The 24,290-nt window shown below is 42.9% G+C and overlaps 1 protein-coding gene across 5 annotated transcripts in view; it reads right to left on the bottom strand.

The window, feature by feature from the left end:
- The window catches only part of SH3KBP1 (SH3 domain containing kinase binding protein 1), a 316,536-nt gene that overhangs the window by 166,247 nt on the left and 125,999 nt on the right, over positions 1-24,290 (bottom strand). For all 5 annotated transcript variants that reach the window (XM_037512632.2, XM_037512636.2, XM_054695818.1 and 2 more), the window contains one exon: positions 17,841-17,964. In XM_037512632.2, coding sequence (XP_037368529.1) covers positions 17,841-17,964 — 124 coding nt within the window. The remainder of the gene's footprint in view (positions 1-17,840; positions 17,965-24,290) is intronic.

Below are 24,290 nucleotides of genomic sequence, written 5' to 3'. Positions count from 1 at the left end.
AAAGTAAAAGGCGAAGCAGCAAGCACTGATATGAAAGCTGCAGCAAGTTATTCAGAAGATCCGGCTAAAATCAAGGATGAAGGTGGCTACACTAAACAAGTTTTTCAACGTAGACAAAATAGCCCTACCTTGGCAGAAGATGCCGTCTAGAACTTTTATAGCTAGAGAGAAGTCAGAGGGGCTTCAAAGATTTAAAGGACAGACTGACTTTTGTTAGGGGCAATGATGACTCTATGCTGAAATCCGGGCTTGTTTACCATTGTGAAAATCCTAGGGCCCTTATGAATTATACTAACTTGATTCTGCCCAGGCTTTAGAAATGGAACAATAAAGCCTGGATAACAGTACATCTGTTTACAACATAGCTTACTGAATATTTTAAGCCCGCTGTTGAGACCTAGTGCTCACAATAAAGGACTCCTTTGAAAATATTACTGCTCCCTGACAGTGCACCTGGTCACCGAAGAGCTCAGATGGAGAAGTACAAGATTCATGTTGCTTTCTTGCCCACTAACAAAACATCCATTAAGCAGCCCGTGGCTCAAGGGGTAATTTTGACCTCCAAGTCTTATTTTTCAAGAAATGCATTTCATTACACTATCACTGCCACAGTGATTTCTCTGACAGACCTTGGCAAAGTAAATTGAAAGCCTTCTGGAAAGGAGTCATCATTCTAGATGTTATTAGGAATGTGCGTAATTCATGGGAAGAGGTCAAAATACCAACATTAATAGGAGTTTGGAAGAAGGTTGATTCCATCCCTCATGGATGACTCCGAGGGGTTCAAGACTTCAGTGGAGGAAGCAACTGCAGATGTGGCAGGAAGAGCAAGAAAGGGAAGGGAATGAGAATGAGGAGGTAAGCCTGAAGATGTAACGGATACGCCACCATTTCAGGATAAAGCTTGCATGGACGAGCAGTTGCTTCTTATGGATAAGCAAAGCAAGTGGTCTCTTGAGATGTAACTTAGTCCTGGTGAAGATGCAGCGAACACGGTGGAAACAAGGACAAAAGGTTCAGAATATGATATACACTTAGTTGATAAAGCAGCAGCAGGGTTTGAAAATACTGACTCCAATTTTGAGAGAAGTTCTACTGTGGGTAAAATGCTATCAAGCAGTGCCTCACGCTACAGAGAAATCTTTTGTGAGAGGAGGAGCCACTTTTGTCTTATTTTAAGGAGGAGGCAAGCGTCACTGTTGTCTTATTTTAAGGAACTGCCACAGCCACTGCCATACAGTTGGCAAACTGCAACCACAGCCCAAATGCCAACCTTCAGCAACCACAGCCCTGACCAGTCAACACTCATCAACATGAGGCAAAGCCCTCCATGAGTGAAAAGGTTGTGACTCGCTGAAGGCTCAGGTGATGGTCAGTGTTATTTAGCATAAAGTATTTTTAATTAAGGTGTGTACTTTTTTTTAGGCATAATGTTATAGCACACTTAGAAAACACATCACTTCTTCAGGAATCATCTAACAAAGCTGACTGGCACCTAGAGTTTGCAACTGACCCAATTTACCAAGCATGATTTTATCCCTCACCTGCTGAAATAAACACAGCAAGGGCATGAAAGTCTTTGAGGATGGCCCAGCTCTGAAGCATGCTCAACTAGATAGAAAACAAACACATCTCACCACCCATCCAACCCCATGCAATCAAGCTGAGCACAGAACCTACACTGCCATGCAGTTGGCAAGAATGCTCATTTGCCAATTGTGGAAATGTGGTTTTGACTTCACTACTCAGTAAAATCATCACTGGGCTTTCTCAGCAGAGATCCAGAATGCCCTAAAGCTCTCCAGAAGCTGACAGGTCATGTGGGAACCTGATTCATTCATCAACTGTTTATTGGGCACAGGAACTTGAAAAGACTGCAGATAATATGTAAAATGGACCCCACTATTCCTTTCTGGAGACCCTGGGAAGGATTTGAAAGATAAGAGTAAGACCCTTAAGTGCTGTAACATTCCCAAAGGCTTCATAGCCAAAATGAGGGTACATGGTTGAAAATGCTCTGCAGGACTCTGCATCCACAGCAGCGGGACTCCGCCTGAGGGACTAGCTATGTGCCAATGAAGATACGGAAATTTGTCATCCAAAGAGACAAAAACCTTTTTAAAAAGTCCTCAGATTTTAAAATATTGAATATTTCTCCATCGACCACTCAACTGGCAGGTGAAGAAACTGATGCCTCAAGAGGTAAGATGATCTTCCTTAAATGGCTAATGGCTGGTAGAACTGAGAATTATACAACTGGCCCATGAGTCCCCAAACAAAGGCCTCTGAATTATCCTGGAGACAAGTATGAGAAAGAAAAAGGGACATACATGGTTTTCCAGTCCCAACTAATGTACAGTCAAGTTCTAAGTAGCTGAGAATGGACAGGACAACTGTCAACTATTACCAAGTCTTGCTAGTTATCCAGACCCCATGTGCCTCCAGCCATATGCAATCTAAGCGTTGAAAGGGAAGCCACTGGAGTTTGCAACTGACCCACTGGGCCTGTGTGTTTTTGTTTGGTTTGGCTTTTTGTTTCAGTACAAAACTGACACTCATCAACTCTAACAAATGATCACTTTACATTTTCTACTTCAACTTGGGCTTTGGACAGAATGAGTTCATATATCAACATGAATAGATCAATACAGTTCGTAATTTATGAAGATGTGGAAGGAGGGAGATATTGATCCTGCAGAAACACCCAACTGATGCCTGCTTCTATTCCTCTCTTCCTTCTTGCCACCGAGGTGTAGTCCTAGGTGCTAAATTTATTAACACCTCAACTTGAGAGAGTCAGCAGGGAGTGAGGAAAGTGAAACAGCATCTGACATGAGCTCTTGCAATAACAGATCTCTAGTTAAGCTATGAAAGGGCACCCGCGGGTCGTCCTACACCTCAGGAATCCATGTCACTCCTTTCAAGTCTGCACAAATGGAAATAGACTAATGGCACACACTGTAACACACGCACACATCCATACACAGCCCAGGGACCCATTCCAGATGGGGTGGAGCTCTAAGAGCAAGGCATCGCAGACAGAGGGATGGAGACAGAGCCGGGGGGGGGGGGGGAGAAGAAAGGAAAGAGGGGCTGAGGCTCTTAAACATGAATGTGAACTGCGCATGAATTGTGTGAAAGAAGGTCAGAGCTAGAGGGCCAGGGCTGAGGAGAAGAATGTGAAACATTGTTTCAAGTGCACATATATGTACAAAGCAGAGTCAGAATGTCCATTTCCAGCTCATCTTGGTTTACCTGTCCCTGTCCATACAGGATCACTAGACACAGCAATAGCTCAGTTACTTTTTCTCTTTATGAATAAAACTTCAAGTGTCTTGGCCATTCTATCAATGATTTGTTAAAAGTAAATTGAAACTAAAGCTGATTTCTTCAAAAGAAAGAAACTACTCCAAATGATAGTATCGAAATTTGCTATAAAGCATTTTTGAAGTCAAACATGAAACCACTAATGTTTCCCCTAAACAATGCTTTTTAAAAAACTGTTAACGACATGCTTGTGTTCATCTATTCTCTTTTTTTTCCCCTTTAGTCTTCCAGATAACATGGCCTAGAAAAGGGTTAAAATAAATAAGGGGTTAACTTTATAGCAAAACATTCTAGGAATGTGATTTTCCTTTGCAGGGAATGTCAAAATGGAAGAATCCATCCAGGTTGAACCTAGGGAGAAGGGGAGAGAAGCAGTGGGTGGGGACTGAAGTAGAAGAGGGCTCCTAGGGCCACCTCCCACAGAGATGGCTCAATCTCCCTGGCTCCCGAATTCTAGCATCTTCCACCAGTCAACTGCGAGTTGGTTACACAGAATTTACTTAAACAGAAATCTGAAAATGCAATACTATTCACTGGTAATTCATAAGACTAGTTTCCTGACAAGCAAAATCAATATATAATAACATCATCCAACCATCTCAATGAATAGTTTCACTCTCTCTCCTGAGCTCTCATGATGCACCCAAATATCAGATAGAGAGAAGTCCAGAAAGGAAGGAAAAGCTAAGGGTAGCCCATAGACTCGAACAAAAATGTAAGAGCAGACACATTGTTGTATGTAAAATAAACTGCTCTCTACAACATTCATTTAGAAAACCTTGGGGGGAAAGTACAAGATCAGATGCAGATTAAAAAATCACACAAAATCTAAACCTGCCCTGAATATATTCTCCCACTTTCATCTCATGTTTTACTAGGATATGACATGTTTAGGAGTCTTCTCTCAGATGGTTACCAACCTTGTTATTCAAGATCTAGTTCAAATTCCACCCCCCACCCCCTTCTCACTCCCTACCAGAGGTCCATTACGAGACTGAGAGCTAGGTTCAGGGCTTTTCCTCGTAGCTCACTTTCCAAAACAGACACTTAGTAAGTCTCCTCTCTCTTCAGCACTTAGTAATCAAAGACAATTTCTCTGAATCCCATTTCAACAGTTTCTCCTAAACTATGTAAGTTAAGTTTTGCTCCTCTGACAGTTTTCCTTTAGGTAATTTGTTTTCAACAGGGTTCGCGTGTTTTAGTACAATACAATACAGTACAATACTTGCATCTACTAGTCAACATTGGTTCCAAGACAAAATAAAATGTGGCTTCTTCCTTCAAGGAACTTACAATCTAATAAAGAAAAGCAAAATGCATGCACACACCCACACACGTGCGCATGTACAAATACAAGTCTATTATTAGAATGAAATGCAGTCACAAGTGTCCAAAAATAATCACATAAGATCAGCCATTCACTACAGCTTTTCTGACACCATTGCTCTTGTTACCACATATATTTTTGTGAGATGACGGTAGCAAAAGCCCCACCCATGTCTAACTTTGTTGGTACCTTGGGTAAGTCATTTTTTACTTCTTCCCACTACAGTTTCCTTATATTTAGAAAGAATTGATAATGATGCTTCTCTTATTACCCTCCCTGGGGTTATTCTAAGAAGTGAATGAGTCAGTCTCTATATATAGCAACAGTAAAGCTCTCTATCTGAGTTAAATATTTGTTTATAAAATGTCATTTATTCAAATATAGCATTTAGCAATTTCCACTCATTCATCTTCTGAAAGTTAGGTACTAGTAAATACTAACAATTCTCTAATATTAAAGGGAAACTTTGTAACAAATAAGAGTGCTTCACAAAGGGCTATTATGATAGAAATATTTAAAAGTTCAATTCTTCTATGTATCAGCAATAAGAAAAAAATATGAGAGGGAAATGATCCTATTTACAAAAGCCATCAAAAACTTCAACATACGTAGGGGTAACATTATAAAGAGTAATATAGCACAGATAAAACCCTGACGCTTGACTTCACAAATATCCTGTGTCACTGGGTGACTCAGATTAGCTCCTTGGAGTTTAGAAGGGGATATATGTTTTAATTGGGTGATCTGTTTGTAAAAATTGGTGCACTGTGACGTCTGGGGAGGAGGGGCAAGGTGTGAAAAGGCTCCCGCTCACTTACACACTTGCACATAAAGACAGTTTGCATGATACCATGTAAAATTTTAAGAAAAAGTTGAGGAAATTTCAATTCTTTCTAAATTGATTTATAATGTTAATGTAATTCAAACCTAAATCCCAATGGAATTTTTTTTTCACTTGGTAATGTGATTTTACAATAAACCAGTGAGAATAGGTAAAATGTTCTTGAAAACAAATAGTGATAAGAAGGACAAAGGCCACACTATACATTAAAATGAATTATGATGTCACAACATTTAACTACATTGAGTCAAGAATGTCTATACAATGTAATGGTACAGATTGAAAGTCCAGGAAAAAAATGCCCTGGCAGATATAACAACATAATATGAAAAATGAAGTATCATTAACTAATGGGAGGAAGGACTGGATTATTCAATACATGATTCTGGGAAAGCGGCTATTTCAAAATAAAAATCAATTTGCATATTAACCCCATACATCAAAATTCCATATAGATTAATAGAAGCAAAAAAAAAAAACTAGTATAAAGAAAACTAAGTAAGAATTTATTCAGGGAAATCACAAGAGAAAAATCAGTATTACTAATCTACATAAAAATACACCAATTGTAAACAAAATGAAAGCCACACGCTAAGCAGCACAACTTGCCACAAATGACAAAGGAATAATACACTAATCAGTAAGAAAAATATAAAGATCTCAATATAAGATCAAGGAACACAAACATGACAGAAGGAAAAATGTTCAAGCACCCTATTAATCAACAAAATTCAAGCTTAAACACTAAAAAGCACTCTCCTCGCTTCTGGGGGTGGTATAAATCGATGCAAGCTTTCAGGAAATCAATTTGCTAATAATGGTTTCAAGTCGCATGAAATACATACATGCTTTTGTCCAGTAATTCCACATCTAAGAATCTTTCCTAAAGAAATCACCAGAGCTGCAGATAGAGATTTATAAGCAAAAATAGCCAACAAAGAGTTACTGACAATGGCAAAGAAAAAAAATGGAACCATAAATGGATTCTTTCCTTTCCAGCAAAGGCTCTCTCTAAGCAGCACAGAATTTAGAATAGAAGAGGTTTGGCTTTTGATTTACGGGGAATCTCATTTCTTCTCAAGAGATGAACAATAGAATGCCACAGTCAGTCCTCTCCCCTTCTCAAATCGATTATCTAATATTTAGGTCATCCTCAGCAAACAGTGTCTTTTTGATCCCTCAGACTCACATCTCCTAGGCAACTGATTGAAGAAAAACATAAAGCTTCACTGAGAAATATATAATTTTAAAGACTTGAATAAGCAGGATGAAAAATCGTGTCCCTCAACTGGGAGGGGGCAGTAGTCAGGGATGTAAATGAGAAAGAGACGGACAACCAGGCCTAGCCAGACACTGCACACCAATTTATGTGGCAATTTTTAAAAACAGTTTTTTGAGATTAATCAGCATACCATGAAATTTAACCATTTTAAGAGTTCAATTAAGTTGTTTGTATGATTTACAGAACTGAGCAACCATCACGACAATCTAATTTTAGAACATTTTGATCACCCCAAAAAGAAACCTCACGCCTGTTAGCAGCCGCTCTCCATTCTCACACCGAGTTCTGGGCAAACACTATTGTACTTTCTGTCTCTCAGGCTTTATCCGGACCACATGTGCCTTCTGTGACTGGCCTCTTTCACCATGTCTTCAAGGTCCATCCTTATTGCAGCCTGTGTCAGCACTTCCCTCCTTTTTATTGCCATGTAATACTCCACTGCATGGCTAAACCACATTTTGTTTATCAGTGAGTGGACATTTGGGTTGTTTCCATTTTGAGGCTATTATGAACGTGCAGCCAGGAACATTCGTGTGTACGTTTGTGTGCGGACATATGTTTTCACTTCCTTGGGTGTGGAATGCTGGGCTAACCGGTAACTCTATATCCAAGTTGGAAGAAATGCTAGACTGCTTTCCAGAGCAGCTGCAGCATTTTATGTTCCCACCAGCGTGTATAAAGCATTCATAGTGTTCCCTATGATGCTCTTACATTTATTGGATTGGTAGTGACGTCCGCCTCTTTAATTCTGCATATAGTAGTTTCAACCTTTTCCTTTTTCTAAAAGATTTATTTATTTATATATTTATTTATTTATACAAGCACTGGGTACAGTCAGAGGCGCGGGAGGGTGAGAGAATACACCAGAGATAGAGCAAGGAGCAGAACAGGCAGACCGACAAAATACACTGCTGAGGGGAGCAGTAGGCGTGGCAAGAGAGGTCTGCGCGCCATGTGGGACCCCCGCCGGTGGCTGGGGATCAACCGGCGCTGCAGAGGCTGCGGGCAGCTTCGCAACCCAGCCCTCAACCACTGCACCACCGGGAAGGCCTCATCAACCTCCTTTTTCTTTTGAGTAGTATAGCTAGAGATTACAGGCTTTGTTGGTAATTTTAAAGAACCGACTTTTGCTTTCATTGCTTTTCTATACTTTTTAAATTGTCTATTCCATTTATTTCCAATCTAATCTTCACTATTTCCTTCTTCCTGCTGGTTCTGCATTTAGTTTGCTCATCTTTTTCTAGTTTCTTAAGGTAGCAAGTTTGGCCATCTCCAAAGGAAATGAAAATACTATCTCAAAAAGACATCTGTATCCCTATGTTCATCGCATTGTTCATGAGTCAGGACTGGAAACAACCTAAGTGCCCATCAATGGATGAATGGACAGAGAAAATGTGGGATACAGAGCGAGAGGGAAGAAGGAAGAGGGGGAGAAAGAGAGAGAAGTATTCAGCTATTAAAAAAGGAAATCTGGGGCCTCCCCTGGTGGTGCAGCGGTTGAGCGCTAGACTGTGAAGCTGCCCGCAGCCTCTGCAGCACGGGTTCGTTCCCCGGCCACCGGGCGAGGGTCCCACATGGCGCGCAGACCTCTCCTGCCGCCCGCTGCTCCCCTCAGCAGTGTGCTTCGGTCCTTCTGCCTGTTCTGTTCCCCACTCTGGCTCTGGTGGGTCCTCTCACCCTCCCGCGCTTCTGACTGTACCCAGTGCTTGTATAAATAAATAAATAAATAAATCTTTAAAAAAAATAAAGTTTATAAAAAAAAAAAAAAAGGAAATCTGCCTCTGTGACAACGTAAGTGAACCTTGAGGGGCATTACGCTGCGTGAAGTCAGGGCAAACCAAGTCTTAAATGTTCTCACCACCACAATAACTACAAAAATGGTAATTATGTGAGATAAAGGATCTATTAACCAATACAGTATATACATGTATCACATCATCACACTGTACTCCTTAAACTTACATAATGTCATAAGTGAATTAGAACTCAATAGCGCTGGCAGGGAGTTAGGCTACTCATTTGAGATGTTTTCAAATATAGGCATTTGCAGCGACAAATTTCACTGGAAGCACTGCTTGAGCTGCATGCAGTAAATATTTCAATGCAGTATTTTTCACTTTCATCCATTTCAAAGTATTTTAAAAATTCTCTTGTAGGATCATCTTTGACCCATGGGCTATTAAGGTGTATGTTGTTCAGTTCCCATGTATTTGTGAATTTCCCAAATTTCCCTCTGTTGTTGATGTCTAATTTAATTCCATGGTGGCTGGAGAACATACTTTGCATGATTCTAGTTCTTTTAAATTTACTGAGATTCCTTTTATGACCTAGCATATGGTCTATCCTGCAGAATGTTCCTCGTGCACCTGATCTCTGGTTGCTTTATAGAAACAATAATTCATTACTATTTTCTATAAAAATTTAACCTCCCCCCAGCTCTCTGGGGTCTTCTTACTAGCAGTTTACCACATTTAATAACTACTATTGTATTCAGGAAGTGACTACTCATCCTATTTCACTCAAGGAAATGATGAGGATAAAAATGAGGAAAATAAGTTATTATTTTCACAATTTCCCTGAGGGGATTAACAAGAGTAATCATTTTATTTTACAGATTGGAAAACAGAATATGAGTCTTGCCTAAATTCTCACAGAAACTTGGGGGGGGGGTACAGCAGAAGTGGGCTTTGGGGGTTGCTAACAGCCATTCTCCCCGCAGCAAGGCCCTGCTGCCACTGAGCTTATTTAGGTCTCCAGAGAAACACAAATGGAACAAGCAGTTCAGTCCTCCTCAAATGTGCTTCCTCGTGCACATGCATATGCACACACAGGAGAAGTTTCTGGCTGTTCTCTTTCTCTTCCTAGTTGGGGACAACATGAGTGAGCACAACAGTCCCCAGGCCTCAAAAGCACAAACAGTCCAGAATCCAAAGACTAAACCGAGGCTGCAGATGTCATCAGGGGTGGTGAAGATCAGTAGGGATGATTAGAAGAAACTGAGGAAGCTCTTCTAGTTTCTTCCAAACTGGGAAAACTCTAGGAGAAAAAGCCCCTTTCCCGGGCGTACTACATGTGAGGACAGCTGCCTTCACAGTAAACCACCACCAACCAATTATTAACTGACCTAGCAGCTCTCTACCTAGAACAATCTCCCTTTAGACAAGAGGATCCCACGTGAGCCTTAACTGAGGTCAGTTCCCCAGATTCAAGGGGGGTCCTTTCAGGTCCCCTGGGCAGAGGTTCCATGTCCTCTTGGTATGTTGGTGAGTTGGTCCTGGCATCAGGCTGAAGTATGGGCCAAAGCTCAGCCCAGGGAGTTACTCTTAGGACCCAAGAAACAGTCCAGGGAAAAAATTCCAGTCTGCTTGCCACTTGCAAAACTAGCCAAAGGATTGGCTTTCAAGTTTCAGATTTGGGGAATGTTCTAGCATCCTCCAACTCTGGTTTCCACAGCCGCTGGACAGAGCATCATCACAGTTATTTTTCACAGTGCCAGCGCCACCGTGTCCGCTCACTTTAACATTCCCTGTGAGGGAGAATCTAAAGATGATCTCAGGGCTGCTCAGACAGCTACTTGCCCTGCATTTTAAAGCCCAGCACATCCCAAAGAGAGTCCTAACGAGTGTTCAGTAAAATGCAGTTCTGTGATCAAAGAAGAGCAGTTTTCCTTCCAGGGGTCTGAAAGCCTGCAATATGCTAATGTGCTTGCCAGTCTCTAAGACAGTGTGAGTTCATGTGGCTGCAGCCAAAATTTATTTGTCCAGAAAGTCCATTTTCTCTCCCCCTTTGTCTCCTTCTCTCTCTTCCTCTTTTGTGGAGGATCTTGCAGGGATATTATCCCACACAACACATGATGGAGAACATGTCCCCCACTTGTTGTGTGGTCTCAAGTACATGGAAATACACAGTAGCCTCCCTTTTAGAACATGCCATATACAGACCAATGGGCGCACCAACGTCCAGTTCAGGAATGGTGAAATAACCATCTGTGCGGCTGAACCCAGGGCGCTGCTATCTGTGAAACTGGTATGTTGTACAAAACTCGCACGATTCCAGCATTCTGCGGCCCGTGGCTCCTGAAGTTGAGAAAACCTGTCATTCCCAATTACACAGGTTCCGACTTTTAAAAGATACCTGAGATTTCATGCAGCGACAGAAGAAATACCAAAACAGGAAGTCAGCTTTGCAAGTGGGTTTTGCGCTAGGCAATGAGCTTGGACCGCCAAATGCTTTTTCCCACTGAAGCCAAGTCACGTGATGATTAAGTTCCCAGATTAACGCACCACGTAGCAAAAAACGAGGTACATGTGTAATGATATCGACTAACAAAAACCAAAACACAGTGAAACTGAAAAAGGAAACATTTATGAAGAATCCTTATGCTCCGTGGTGTACCTCGAGGGGGCCTGTGGGCGCTGCCATGCCCAGGTAAGAGTAGCTTCCTGCAGAGAATGGACAAATGATAACGAAGCCAACAAAGTCAGGTGGATTTTTATTTCATCTCCTGCTGACAACTGGAAACAAGATTAGTCATAAAATACTGTTCCTTTGAGGAAAACCAGGTTCAACAAGAATTAAAGAAGTAGGGGTACTTGGAGATATTTCAAGGAGACTGTGGCTTACCTACAGGGACTGTAGTGTAATTCATTACTGTATCCAAGTTAATATCTACACCGAGAGTCATTCCTACAGGAGTCCTTTTTTTTTTTTTTTAAGGTTTATCAACAATGATCCTGGTCCGTGGGGATACAACAGATAGAACACAGATGGGGAAACAGAGCCTACGAATTCAATGAGCAGATATTCGAGGAGAAAGGAGGTGAAAGAGTGCACGTGTGCAATGTGAGAAGCCACGGATGCGAGATGGAATTGCATGAATGAAGAACACTAAATCGGGGAATCAAAGGCACCAAGATTTCCCCCAAGCAGAAAGGAAAGCCAGGGGCGTGGGGGGAGTTTCCTAGGAGAACCACCAGGTGGAGCCACCACCACAAACTACATGGTGGATGGTCTTCTGGGTGGATGTGGGTAGAAACCCAGCAGGAGTGGGGTAGGAGTCTAAATCAACAATTGTTCCAGTGGACACTCCTTACTCTGAAGTTAGTACCTTGTTACCATGACAGAGATTGACAGGAGATAAATAGAAGAACACTTCTAAAAAAGGCTTTGCCAATGACCCACACATATCAAAGTATAGAAAATACTCTTCTAGAACGGCTTCTCTCCACCCATTTCACCAAGGCTCAAGAGGTAGTACTGCTCAGATAAGAAAATGGACAAGGGCCATATACTCCATCATCAATTACTGGTCCTAACACAGAAGCCCAACAAAAGTCATCAAGATATACAGCCAGGGCCTCCCCGGTGGCGCAGCGATTGAGCGCTGGGTTGCGAAGCTGCCTGCAGCCTCTGCAGCGCCGGTTCGATCCCCGGCTGCTCCCCGGCCACCGGAGGAGGGTCCCACATGGCGCGCAGACCTCTCCTGCCGCCCGCTGCTCCCCTCAGCAGTGTTCTTCGGTCCTTCTGCCTGCTCTGCTCCCCGCTCTGACTCCGGTGAATTCTCTCACCCTCCCGCGCTTCTGACTGTACCCAGTGCTTGTATAAATAAATAAATAAATCTTAAAAAAAAAAAAAAAAGATATACAGCCAGGGATCAGTTACTTTAAAAGACCTCCATATTTTTAAAAGACCTGTACTCTCAAATGCTCAAGAATGAAGGTCTATTGATGGGGTGCGGGGGGATAAAGGGGAGCCTGCAAATATGCACATACAGATACATTCACAGACATATATTACTGAATGACTGTCTATTGTAACCACCCATGTTCACGGCCAGATTGCCAGTCATGTTTTCATTTCTCTGTGGGAAATAATCAGCTCAGATGATAGCCAAGAGCTTCAGCACAACAGTAACACCTTCTCTAATCTCTTACTTTTTTCATCTGTCCATAAATGCCAGCAATTTCTGTAAAATCAACAGGCAATTTGGAAACTTGAAGGAAAATCTGACCTAACATGACACATTTTCAGGTTCCTAGTTAACCGTGGGTAATTCATATTTGTTTCTCCAAGAGAAATTCTTTGTTTTGTTTTTAAAACAACTTTCATTGATTTACCATCCATTTACATCCGAAATAAAATTTGAAAGGAAAAAATATTGTTGCTATAAACACACTCCCAGATCTCACATCTACCTTAAACAACAAAGTACTGGAAAACCAAAGTGGGTGACATTTTCTTTATTGAGAACACACTTTTTCCATCCATTGTTTACACTTTCATTTCAAACGAAGAGCCCATAACCTATCAAGATCCAGGCCACCGCCTCTGAGCCAACATGCGTGCTCTGTGCCTGCACACGTGGGTCTGCACACACAAACACAAACACATACACACTCACTCGTGTCCTAACAGACACGCCAACAGACACTCTGAGAATGTTATTCTGAGTAGCACGTAAATACTAAAGAAATGAAGTCTGAACAAATGCTCCCCATTCGGTAGGGACAAGGGAGGGCGGTCACTATGGCCGGACCTATTTAGGGATGGGAATGACTAGCGCTGAAACTGTAAGAAAGCTCCACATTAGGTTCCGTTCTTCTGACAGCTACAGGCAGCAGATCAAAATGGAAAGCCCTTCCATGTGGCAAACACTTGGGCCCGTATTCATGTTGAGGAGTATGTGTGCATCACCCATCCACGCCCAAAATGAATTCTGAAGAATTTTCTGCACTCATTTTTAAAGCAACAGTGTGTCACCAGAGGCAGAGCAGCTGTTGGTCCCTCTGTTAAGGAAGACTTTTGAATTAAACCTGTCTCAAGGACTAAACACAAGAGAAATAAGCCCAGAGAGAGCCGTGTTCTACGGTCATAGCCATATACCACCTCAGAGAGCAGCCGTCCCCCATCTTAACTCGAACCTCATTTCACAGCATCAGCGCTAGACCTGTTACAAATACCACCTTTTAAACCTTCAGCTCTTTCAGCATTCATCTCTGGAAGGGGCAGTAAAATGCAAATGCATAACAAACCTTAAATTAAGATGGTAAAAGCAGTTTATCTTTCAGAAGGCAGATGCCAAAGTAGCAGAGCGACTTAAAAAGATGATTGTAAAACACATTTTATATTGAGAGAGCATAACAGTAATAATAGCAAAAAAATAATAAATGTGCAAAATACAGTAGAGACTTACCAAACACTGAATTCATGAAATACTGGAAATAGAAACAAGGACATATAAAGCCAACCAGAAACCCGCGGAGTGGCTTCACAGTCAGAGTGACAGAAGTAAATAAGAGAGACATAGCCCCACCTGGCCATAAAAAAAGAGAAAAGAAATGTGCAGCACTTTCTCAACCATCCCCAAGTGACACCACACACTGAAAACAGCTGGCAGGCAGGACGGGCTGGTGTTTTTCTAGTATGTACATCTGCCCCAGCACCGAGGACAGGGTCAGGCATGTAAGAGATACAGGCTACTAAGTGTTCCTTAGTGGCCACCCTAGAGTGAGGAAAGACCAACGTCCCCAATTACAGGGGCCGGGAGTTGAGAGAACAGCCGCTTTCCCATGAGGCCTGCTGACAGTGCAAAAAAACCCCAGAGCCTTGAAATATAAGCTGCTTCGTATACAGGCCAACAAGGTATTGAGTGCAGCCCGGACACTTAACCTATCACACGGACAAAATTGGTGGGAAAACCCTTTGAAGGATGAAGCCTAATGAACAAAATTCTCCTGGCTTATTTGCAAAAATGTATTTAGGGTATTTGCTGTTTAAAAGTCCATTTTGTTCAATTTTGCTCTTAAACTCAATGTTTGAATTTTTTTAATTCATGTATGTATCAATGCTCTAATTTAGGAGGGCCCACTGTTCTCCTATGTGGGTTTAAAGATAGAAAAAACAAAAGAATAAATCATTCCCAGAAGGAAATAGTGCTTTTTGGTGTGGTTCATGAGAATGACATGTGGCTCTGAGAACAGTTTTCAGATTTACTGGCTGCTATTTGTCAACACAGTGGAGTCTGGGATGACTTTAGGATAGACAAAGTCTGACTCAGGTGCAAATTGGACTCAAAATAGCTTTCTACTGCTTGGGAAAGGCTTGTTTTAAACAGAAGCTCCTTCGGTGTAACCTGGATATTGGCCAGAGAATTGGCCAGGGTGGGAGCAGGTACAACTGTCCCTACAGTTCTAGTGACTGGAATGCAGAGCTGAAGGCAGCTGGAGTTGCTGCTCACTCATTCTCAACGTCAGTTACATGTTTTTCTCAAATGAAAAGCCCACAGAGTCATTCCAATACCTCCCCCTAAATCAGCTCAGTAGAAATCTGCAAAGGTTAGAGCTGAAAATTGAAACTAATTAGTCCCCAAACTAATGTTTCCACAGCCCTGGTCTTTTCTCAAGGCTATGAATAGCTTCCTTCAGACCTAGGGTTATCTTTTGACCTTATTGACGTACCCAGGGAGGGCGAGCTCATCCCACACTGTGAGGAGCTACAACCCATCCCACACTGCTGTGAAGTGAGACCTGTCCTTAGATGCAGAAACTGTGGGACACAATTGGGTGAACTTCTTCAGCTAAGTCTATCTCAAGTTCAGGACACAATGAATGGTTCAATTGCAGACTCATAATGGAAACATTTCAATCTTTCTTAAATTCTAAATCTGTATCAAACTATAGGGCCCATATAAGCAGTGATCCCGTCTTTGATAAAAATAAAAAGAACTTATGTTAATCTTATTAAATTCTCACAGGGTCCATGGCAGAATCACATGGTGAACTCGTACACTCTACGATCCCCCGTTCTGAAGTTCTGAAAGGTGGACTCATAAACCATAAGGTCCCGTGTTCCTAAACTCTGAAACTTCCCTCCATAACAGCAGCGATAGACAAAAACATCCATGAGATTTCTAGAGACAAACCTTGATGGGAACAAAGGGAAGGAGGAAACTTCAGTCATTTACAATAACTCAAAAAACTTAAAAAATGAGTTGGACGGAAGTGTTTACAAGTAACTAGGATCATCCCACAGATTAGCCTCTGATCTTTGTTTGAAGAAAAAAAAAGTGGTTTTTCATGGGTTTAGGGTGGGGAAAAAAATGTAGCTTTTGAGACAGGCACAATGAACTATTTATCTGGCCAGAGGAGGCCAATCTATCTGGCCCGCTGTTTACTATAAGGAGTGGTAGGACACTGGTCAGTCCTGATGGGCGGGGGCAGGGCCAAAGACAGCAGCGGCCTGGGTACACAATGTTTCACTTCAACTGGAGATTTATGTTTATAGGTAACCTGGAGGGTCAGTGTGAAGCCTGGGACAGAACGAAGATGGTTTGGTATGTGTTTCATATTTACAGGACGCCCGCATGTGCTAGGGTCTCAGCGCCACTGGCAGGCTCCTTAAGTCAAATACCTAAGCATAAAAGGTTGATCGTAATCAGGTTGTAGATGGCTAAGGTGGAGGCTTAAAAAAAGAACCTAAGTCAGTAAGCCACCCCTTCTAAAGCCATTTTTTTTTTTTGGTTAATGAAAAATCTGACTGTAGGGGAACTCAAAGGCCAGATTTTTAGTTGTACAGAGACAATTCTCTGGAAAGTTCGATTCCTTTGTTGATTTCAAGTTTTCAGTTAATATTACTGAACTCACCCAGATAATTACCCTGATTCCTTAACTTAATTAATTCCTTATCTTGTTAATTTAATTATCTTAATTCTCTTATTTACTTTATAAAAACAGGGCTGGCCAGAGAGGCCTCAGCGCTGGTCAAGGGTATGCAAGTCCTCGTCCCACTGACCTAACAGGCTTCAGTGGAATGGAAGGGGCTCAGGGCAGCAAGGTTGGTGTGGAGAAAAGTAAAAACACTAACTCCAGCTCTCCAAATCCAAAGAGGGCAGGCCTCTGGAGTTCTGAAGCTTATCTGCGAGAATGTGGGAGGCACTTGGGGGGACAAATATAGTTTCACTGCTACATACACTTGATTCTCAAAATGGGAAATTCCCTGCGCTGGTAGGATGGTATTTGAAAAAAAAAAGAGAGAGAACCTTATAGCTGCTAACCAGCGTGGGCCCCCAGCCAATACTGAATCTGAATAATTCAAAAAAGGAAATGCAACTCTAGGCAGCTGGAGGGGCTAGAGGAAGAAGCAGGAGGGAAGAGAGACACAAAGCTAATGTCTCAAGCACTATGATCAATGGACAGTTTATTGGACAAATTCTTATGTTGTCTAAATTTTATGAAAGATTAGCTGTTCTTCCCCATGGTTATGTAAACTTGCCTTCTTTTTTTAATGGAACTCTTTGCTAATACACTTCCTGCGCGTGCTTTTGGACAGCTCTATATTTCTCTTCAAGGAAGTAATAAGCCCGTGAAAAGCCTGTCGCTGAATGCTAACCTATCGTGGACACGCTGGATACGCACCCAAGTGAATTCATGGTCAGGTGGGCACAGGAAAATCTAGGGGCTCTAGTGTGACCACACTGGAAAACTGAGTCAAGTTCAACTCTGCAATCTTTTATTTCCTATCATGTCAAACGACAATGTCACAAAGTGGAGGACAGGAGAAAATGAAACTCCAAGCTGATACCTGAAGATCTGCCTGGTGAGATGGACGTATGAGCTGTATCTCTGCTCATAAACTAAGACCAGGTTTGTGTTTGGGAGCCCAGCGTTCAGAGGAGAAAGACCCTGATAAAGCTTGCCCTTAATTAAAGAGGATGGCCGGTCACACCCAGCTCAGCCTATGCCACGGCATTCTCTACAGTCATTTTCAACCATAAAATAAGTTCCGAAAGTGAAAGCTGAAGTCCCAGAGAATCACCATTTCATCATTTACAAATTTAGTCCACTTTCCCATTATCAAAAAGCATTTGTTATTAGCTCCCCTTATTATAATAACTCTACTTTTACTTGCCGTGCGAGCCACACGCACACATATCCAAAATGTATACATAAAAACAAAAAGGCAAATGCCATTCAATTTTTCAGCGATTCAAAATTTGACTCAGTTCACCCAGAAGTTTCCAGTCTTGGTGTGTGTGGGGCCGGGGGGCTTTTTCTCCTTTTCCATACCTCTCTTATTGGTTCTTAGAATTGTTTCAGAAGACAGCAAAGCATTTCCACTGGCCACTTCGTGCATGGGCTTTTCTGGAGCTTTGCTGGTGAGAGGGTCTTTCTTCATCTCCTTCTTTATTTCCTGTGAGGAGAGAGAGAAGGAAAACAAGATTGTCATTTGAAATATTAAAATGCCTCTTGGACTATTTTAAGCTTCAATTTTCTGAAAATGAACTAGAGTGATCTCAACTCAACATAACATCATGCTTTAAAAACAGACCATTTTTTTGAAGCTTGTTTTCCTTACATTTATTTCCCAAATGTCTGGTCCTATAAAATGGGATGATTTCCAACATGGTGATGTGACCGCATGTGACTATGGCCATTCCAAGTGACGAGAAAGAGAATGAGTGATTCCTAGGGACAGGCTGTTCCACTTTCTGAACAATGACAAGCTTTGGCCAAAGTCACCTCTTAAAAGCCTTCTCGCTTCTATTCTTCCCTACAGGGGTTTAGAGAATTATGTTCTCAAGTCTCCATTGTGCTCAAAATTATGCTAACACCAAAGAAGATGATTTAAGTTCATGTATAGTCAACAAGTTTCTCTGGTGTTCTAATTGCCACCAAAGAAAAATATAAGGATAGCAAACTCAAATAAAGATTATCATTCTACACCATGGATCAGCAAACTAGAGGCCACCTTCGTTTTATAAATAAAGTTACACAGCAACAAAACCACCTTCATCTGTTTAAGCCTTTTCTCTGGCTGCTTTACTGCTCACCACAGCAGAGTCCAGTAGTTGGAACAGAGATGGAAGTCAAAAATATCTGGCATTTTCGAGAACAAATTGACTTTAGGGGGTCTCCTATCACAGCTCCATTAACATCTGAATTTTAAAACCTGATGGCTAAGACAATGACTTCAAGAATCCTAATGATTTCTGTAATTCTTTTTTTAAGCTCACAATTAATTTTTTCACTTTTTTGTCAGTCATTTACATGAATTTGTAGTTTGGGGAATACAACTTCACACCTCCAAATGTACGTGTGCCTCACTTACCCATCTACCCTTCTTTTCAGAAGCAGTAATAGCCTGGAATGACAGTAACTCATAAACCGCAGTCTGGAGCAGGGCGGGGTGGAGGGGGCTGTTTCTGGGCTTTTGGGGGGAACACAATGATCACCGTGACTTAGGAAAGGGAGAAAGCTAAGGGGCTGGGTCCAAAGCATGGCTGAATGGCAGGAAGGGCCATGTGTTCGTCACAGAGAGCATGGGGCAAGAAATGGGGATGGGCTTCTTCCATGAGACGAAGACGACAATGAGAAATTAGGTAGGGGCCACAAGCCAGCCTGGGCAGAGGTGGAAAGAAAAGAACAAAAGCTTGTCAAAACACAGCCACTGCCTGGCAGCTTCCTACGCACCAGAGCGCTAGTTACCGTATCCAGTCCGCAGTGTCTGGCTCTGTTCACAACAGCCTCGCCCTCCCTCCCTCGCCAGGGCTGCACCGGAAACCAGCAACTGAGACTGGTGCTTTGCTGGGGTGAGAGTTTCAGCTGGCGTTCCAGGCCAGCACAGCACAAAGCTGCATGCATGTGTGTGTATACACAAGGACACCCACCTCCAGGGCCCCAGCACCTGCTAAAACAGCAGTTGCTGGGGGTTTCTGCAGCCTCACAGGCAGATGGCATCAGGGGATGATCTGCAAACACTGCCCGCCCAAGTCGCATGGCGGGATGCTTTCTTGGTGACTGCTGCCAGCCTGCTATGGCTCCAGAAGCAAAGAAAGCGAGCCACCAAGGGGGCTCATCCCCTAACAGTTGCTTGTCCGAGGGAAGAATAGTTTCCATCAGAGTGAATGTGACTGTGCATGCACACAAGTCCCACCGAGACATAAAGGGATGCGGTGCCATGGCATTCCCTCCACTGGGGAGTAATCCAGAAAATTCAGTGGGCTGTGGGGGTGTGGCAAGAATTTGCTAGCACTAACTGCTACTGGCACTCAGTTGGGTCAGGGTGAGGAAGGGGCAAACATTTGAGAGACTGGGGTGGTGACTGCAGGAAGCCTCAGCAGCTATGGCTATCACAAATGCTTGCACGTCTTCAGAGTAGCACCCATGAGCTTAGAAGGACTGATCTGATCAAGAGCAGGTGCTTAAGGGCTGAGAAACCAGTAAGGGAGAAAGGACTCAAATATCTGTATGCCGACTTCTACTGCAGCGTTAGTCACAATGACCAAAGAAAAAACCCAAGTATCCATCAACAGCCAAATGGATAAAGAAGACATGGTATAGACATACAAGAGTATTATTCTGCCTTAAAAAGGAATAAAGTTTTGATATATGCTACAACGTGGATGAGCCTAGAAAACATTCTGCTATGTGGAATAAGTCAGAAAAAAAGAACAATTATTGCATGATTCCACTAAGATAAGGCATCTAGAAGAGACAATGCACAGAGACAGAAAGTAGATTGGAGGTCACCATGGAATGGGAGGGGGAAATGGAAGATCATGTTTAATGGTCGCAGGGCTTCTGTTTGGGGTGATGAAAAATTTTGCCAACAGTAGTAGCAATGGTTACACAACATTGTGAATGGGATTGATACCAGTGAATTACACATTTTAAAATGGTAAATTTTATGTTGTATACATTTTACCATAATAAAGAATACACTGGAACATTTACTACCCTTTGAGTGCTCCCTATGTGTCAAAGCTTGCTCTAAGAACTTCATCTGGGTTGCAACTTTTACGCTCAACAATGCTATTACAGATGTACACACCAAGATGCAGAAAGTTAAGCAAACTTGCCCAAGATCAAATAAGTAAGAGTGAGAATTGGAACCCAACCTGTGTAGCTTAGAACTCATGTCTTAACACTCTCCCCCCTGGGTTAAAATAACATCTCCTGCCTCCAATCTCTCCCCTCCCAGTTCAAAAGCCACACTGCCACAAGGGACACTTGCTTAAACCAATTGTCTGCTCTTGTCACACCCCTACTGAAATCCCCAGTTGCTTCCAAAAGCCCACAGGACACACTCATTCAAAACCTATTCAAACCTCACAGCAAACCACATCCCTGTACGCGCTCTCTTCTGGCTCAAACTATCTGACATGTGTGCTGCCCCCGTGGTACCAATTACCATGCAAATACAAGCTGGGGAGCAGGCTTTTTGAGCACCTTCCTTTCACAGACATCAGATGCCATGGACGCCTATTGGTAGGCTCTAAAAATAGATGACACTAGCAGTGTTACAACCTTACACTTGCAAAAGCTAAGATAAATTAAAGTGCTTCAGCAGATATTTTTTTACATGCTCCTCATAATAACACTTTTTGGGGTGGGAGAACCTGATATTTTCCCCCCTGACTGGTATATTCTTGCATATCAGAATCATGATCCCGTCAGAGAGAATACAAGACCTGCCAAAGGTTACAGGGGGCCGAACAGGCCACAGGGTCCAACTCTGAGCCTTCTGGGGATAGCTCTCCTGCTCCCCTCTTCTCCCAGGAAGAACCAGTATCCTCACTAGAGGCAGGAGATTCAAAACCACCCTGCCCATGGCACCAGTGAGAATCTGCACTTCCCTCTTCACCTGAAGAATATAACCTGCTTTATCCATAAGCCCACAAGTACCGAGACATCAATCCTCGAAGCCCCTTAGCATTCACATTTAAAGGGCTCCTAGTTGCAGAGGAGGGTGGGCTTGGCATGGGAGTTAACTCCGGCCCACCTACAGCTGGCAGCTAGCAGGTACCTGGAGCTCTCCGAGGTTCTGACCCAGGTTGTACAACTGGACTTCCTGGGGCTGGCTGTTCCCAGGTCCCAACCCTCCATCTCTGCTTCCAAACCTCTAGGCTATTTGTAACTGTTAAGAACCTGGATCCTACTATGCTCGTGATAGAAGCTGCACTCTGGGCCAGAACTGTGGGTTACGTGGGCTTATAGAATTCATACATGTTCTCATAAATAAAACAGAAGTGCTTTCATTTGCTTAAAAACACCACAGAAGTTGGAATACTGGCAAAGCTCTCTAGGCAGGAAAGGAACCCCAGCTTCTCTTTATTTCAAATCTCATGCCCTAATAATGGAAACTTGGCATGTAGGGTAAAATTGAGGCCATCAAAACAATCTAAGTGCCAAAAACAGATGAGTTCATCAAGAAGATGTATACTATATATACACAATAGAATACTACTCAGTGATCAAAAAAGATAAACTCATGACAAGTGTGGCAATATGGATGGAGCTAGAAGGAATTATGCTAAGTGAAATAAGGCAGAAGGGAAAAGAAAAATATCAGATGGTGTCACTTATATGTGGACTGTAGAGAAACCGAACAAAGGGTCAGACAAAAACGAACTTTAAGCCAACCCTTGAAAACAGATCCTATATCTGAGGCATCCAGAAGGGGAGGGAGGAGAGAGAGGAAGAGGGACGAGAGTGGGGAGCGAACACATTGGGCTATGGTGGAGCATTCTGGGTGCTGTGGTGGTGGAAAAGCCATGGCGACCACACCGGAGGAGAAATCCTATACTGTCAAGATATTACCAGGACTATAAAGCAATGGTACTTCATTAATAAATAGAAAATAAAAACACTGAGATGATCACTAAAATATCAAGTGCAAGAACACTTAAGACGAGTCGCAAGGACCACCTGAGGGAAGGGAAAGGAGAACTCACACCATTCCAGCTTCCAGAAAGCTCGATACTGATCAGAGCACGAAATGGTTCACCCACATCTGCAGTTGCATAAGCCCCGATATGCTAATGCTACTCCAGTAAAAATCCCCTGCATTTAGCAGCCTGCCTGGGCATTCAGCAGCCTGCCTGGGCAAAAGCATCATTTGTAGGCAATTGAGAGCTAAACTAGCATCCTCTGCCTTCTGATAAGCCAAGCGGCCTGGGTGTGGCCGGCTGCTGGCAGCAGGAGCTTCCTCTTTGCCTCCGCACCCTCTCTCTTCACATCCTCTATATACTACACAGGGGCTGGGGGGCTGGCTGAGTTGAATCTTAACTTTTTTCAATTAACCAAAATATGACATAGTGTAACACCCAGGAAGACCTGATGCGGATGCCCCTACCTCTTCTCTCATCCTCTATGTTTTCTATCACCCTTGCCACCGTTAGCACAGAGGCTTCACAGCGAATGGAGAGAATGCTGTGAGTCAAAAACCAGAGCCATTCCTGGCATCGTTAGTTATTAGGAGGGTGACCTTGGGAGCAATGCCGAAAGCTGCTAGGCTGCAAGTTTTTGTCCTCTCTGAAAGAATTCCAGTGCTTTGGCACCAGCACAGAGGCATCTGCAGGAGCAAATAGTGAACTGGAAGAGTCATAAACAAATTGATTATTTATTGCCATTTTAAGTACTAAATGCAATAAAAAAGAACAATACATAACTGCACAGATGAACCTCACAGTCATAGTGTTGAGTGCAAGAAGCCACACCCAAAAGATTACATACTGTATGTGAAGTGCCATAGCAGCAAAGCTAATCAATTACCCTTGGGAAGACACTGACAGGGAGGGGTACAAGGGAGCCTGCTGGGAGAACGAAAACATTCTCTAATCTGGTCTGGGCGAGGTTGACACAGGTATACACACACCTACAAATCCACTGCAGCACATTTCTAGGATCTCTGCCCTCCACTGTACACTATTTGAATTTTAAAGAACTTGAATACTTAAATCAGAAGGCAGAGTCTTTTACAATCAAAATGTGCTAGTATTTTATCCTAGAAGGTTAAAAAAAAAAAAAAACACACACACTTGGATGTTTTCATATTCACAGGGGCGGGGATTGGTGATCAACACTAATGGGATGAATGGTCAGAATGTGCCAGACGTATCTACCAACGAGGTGAGGTTGGGGCATCTGATTGACACAATTAGCTGAGTGGATCTGCTTCCTCTGTGGCATCCTTCCTCTCCACCGCAGGTGCTTTCTTCACATCTTGCAGTATTTCCTTCTCCCCTAATGACACAGGCACACAGAGCAGGCTAGTGCCTCTAACACCAGGGGGAGCTCAGCACTGCCTTGACCTGCCAAAAGGGCTGCCCCTGGTCTTCCCTGTTCATGAGAAGCCGGGCAGGGTCCCATGGGCTCAGGCAGAAGCAGGGCAGTGAAAAGAGGCATCATTCATCAGCCTCCTCTCAAATCTGGTCTGTTTCTTTCTGGAGGTAAGGCTTCTTTAAGAGCCAGATGTGGCTGTGAGATCACAGCTGTGCCCCCTACGTTAGTTCATGGAAAACCTTTCTGCAAAATTACCACTGGCAGGAGATAAAAGGAAGTGACTAAAAACAAACCCTTACACCAAATCTACTGTTGAAGAGAGTTTTGAATAGACACAGAACCCTAGAATAGCACATTACCACCACCCCCCGCCATATGCAGGCTATCTCCCCGCCCGCCCCCCACGCAACAGGCAAGTTGGAGGAGCAGTTGCACCATGAACGTCCCCCTGTG

This window comes from Talpa occidentalis, unplaced genomic scaffold (assembly GCF_014898055.3).
Source record: "Talpa occidentalis isolate TD23 unplaced genomic scaffold, MPIMG_talOcc4v2.1 talOcc4.15, whole genome shotgun sequence".
In the NCBI taxonomy this organism is placed as follows: Eukaryota; Metazoa; Chordata; class Mammalia; order Eulipotyphla; family Talpidae; genus Talpa; species Talpa occidentalis.
This window is presented reverse-complemented; position numbering and strand designations above follow the sequence as displayed.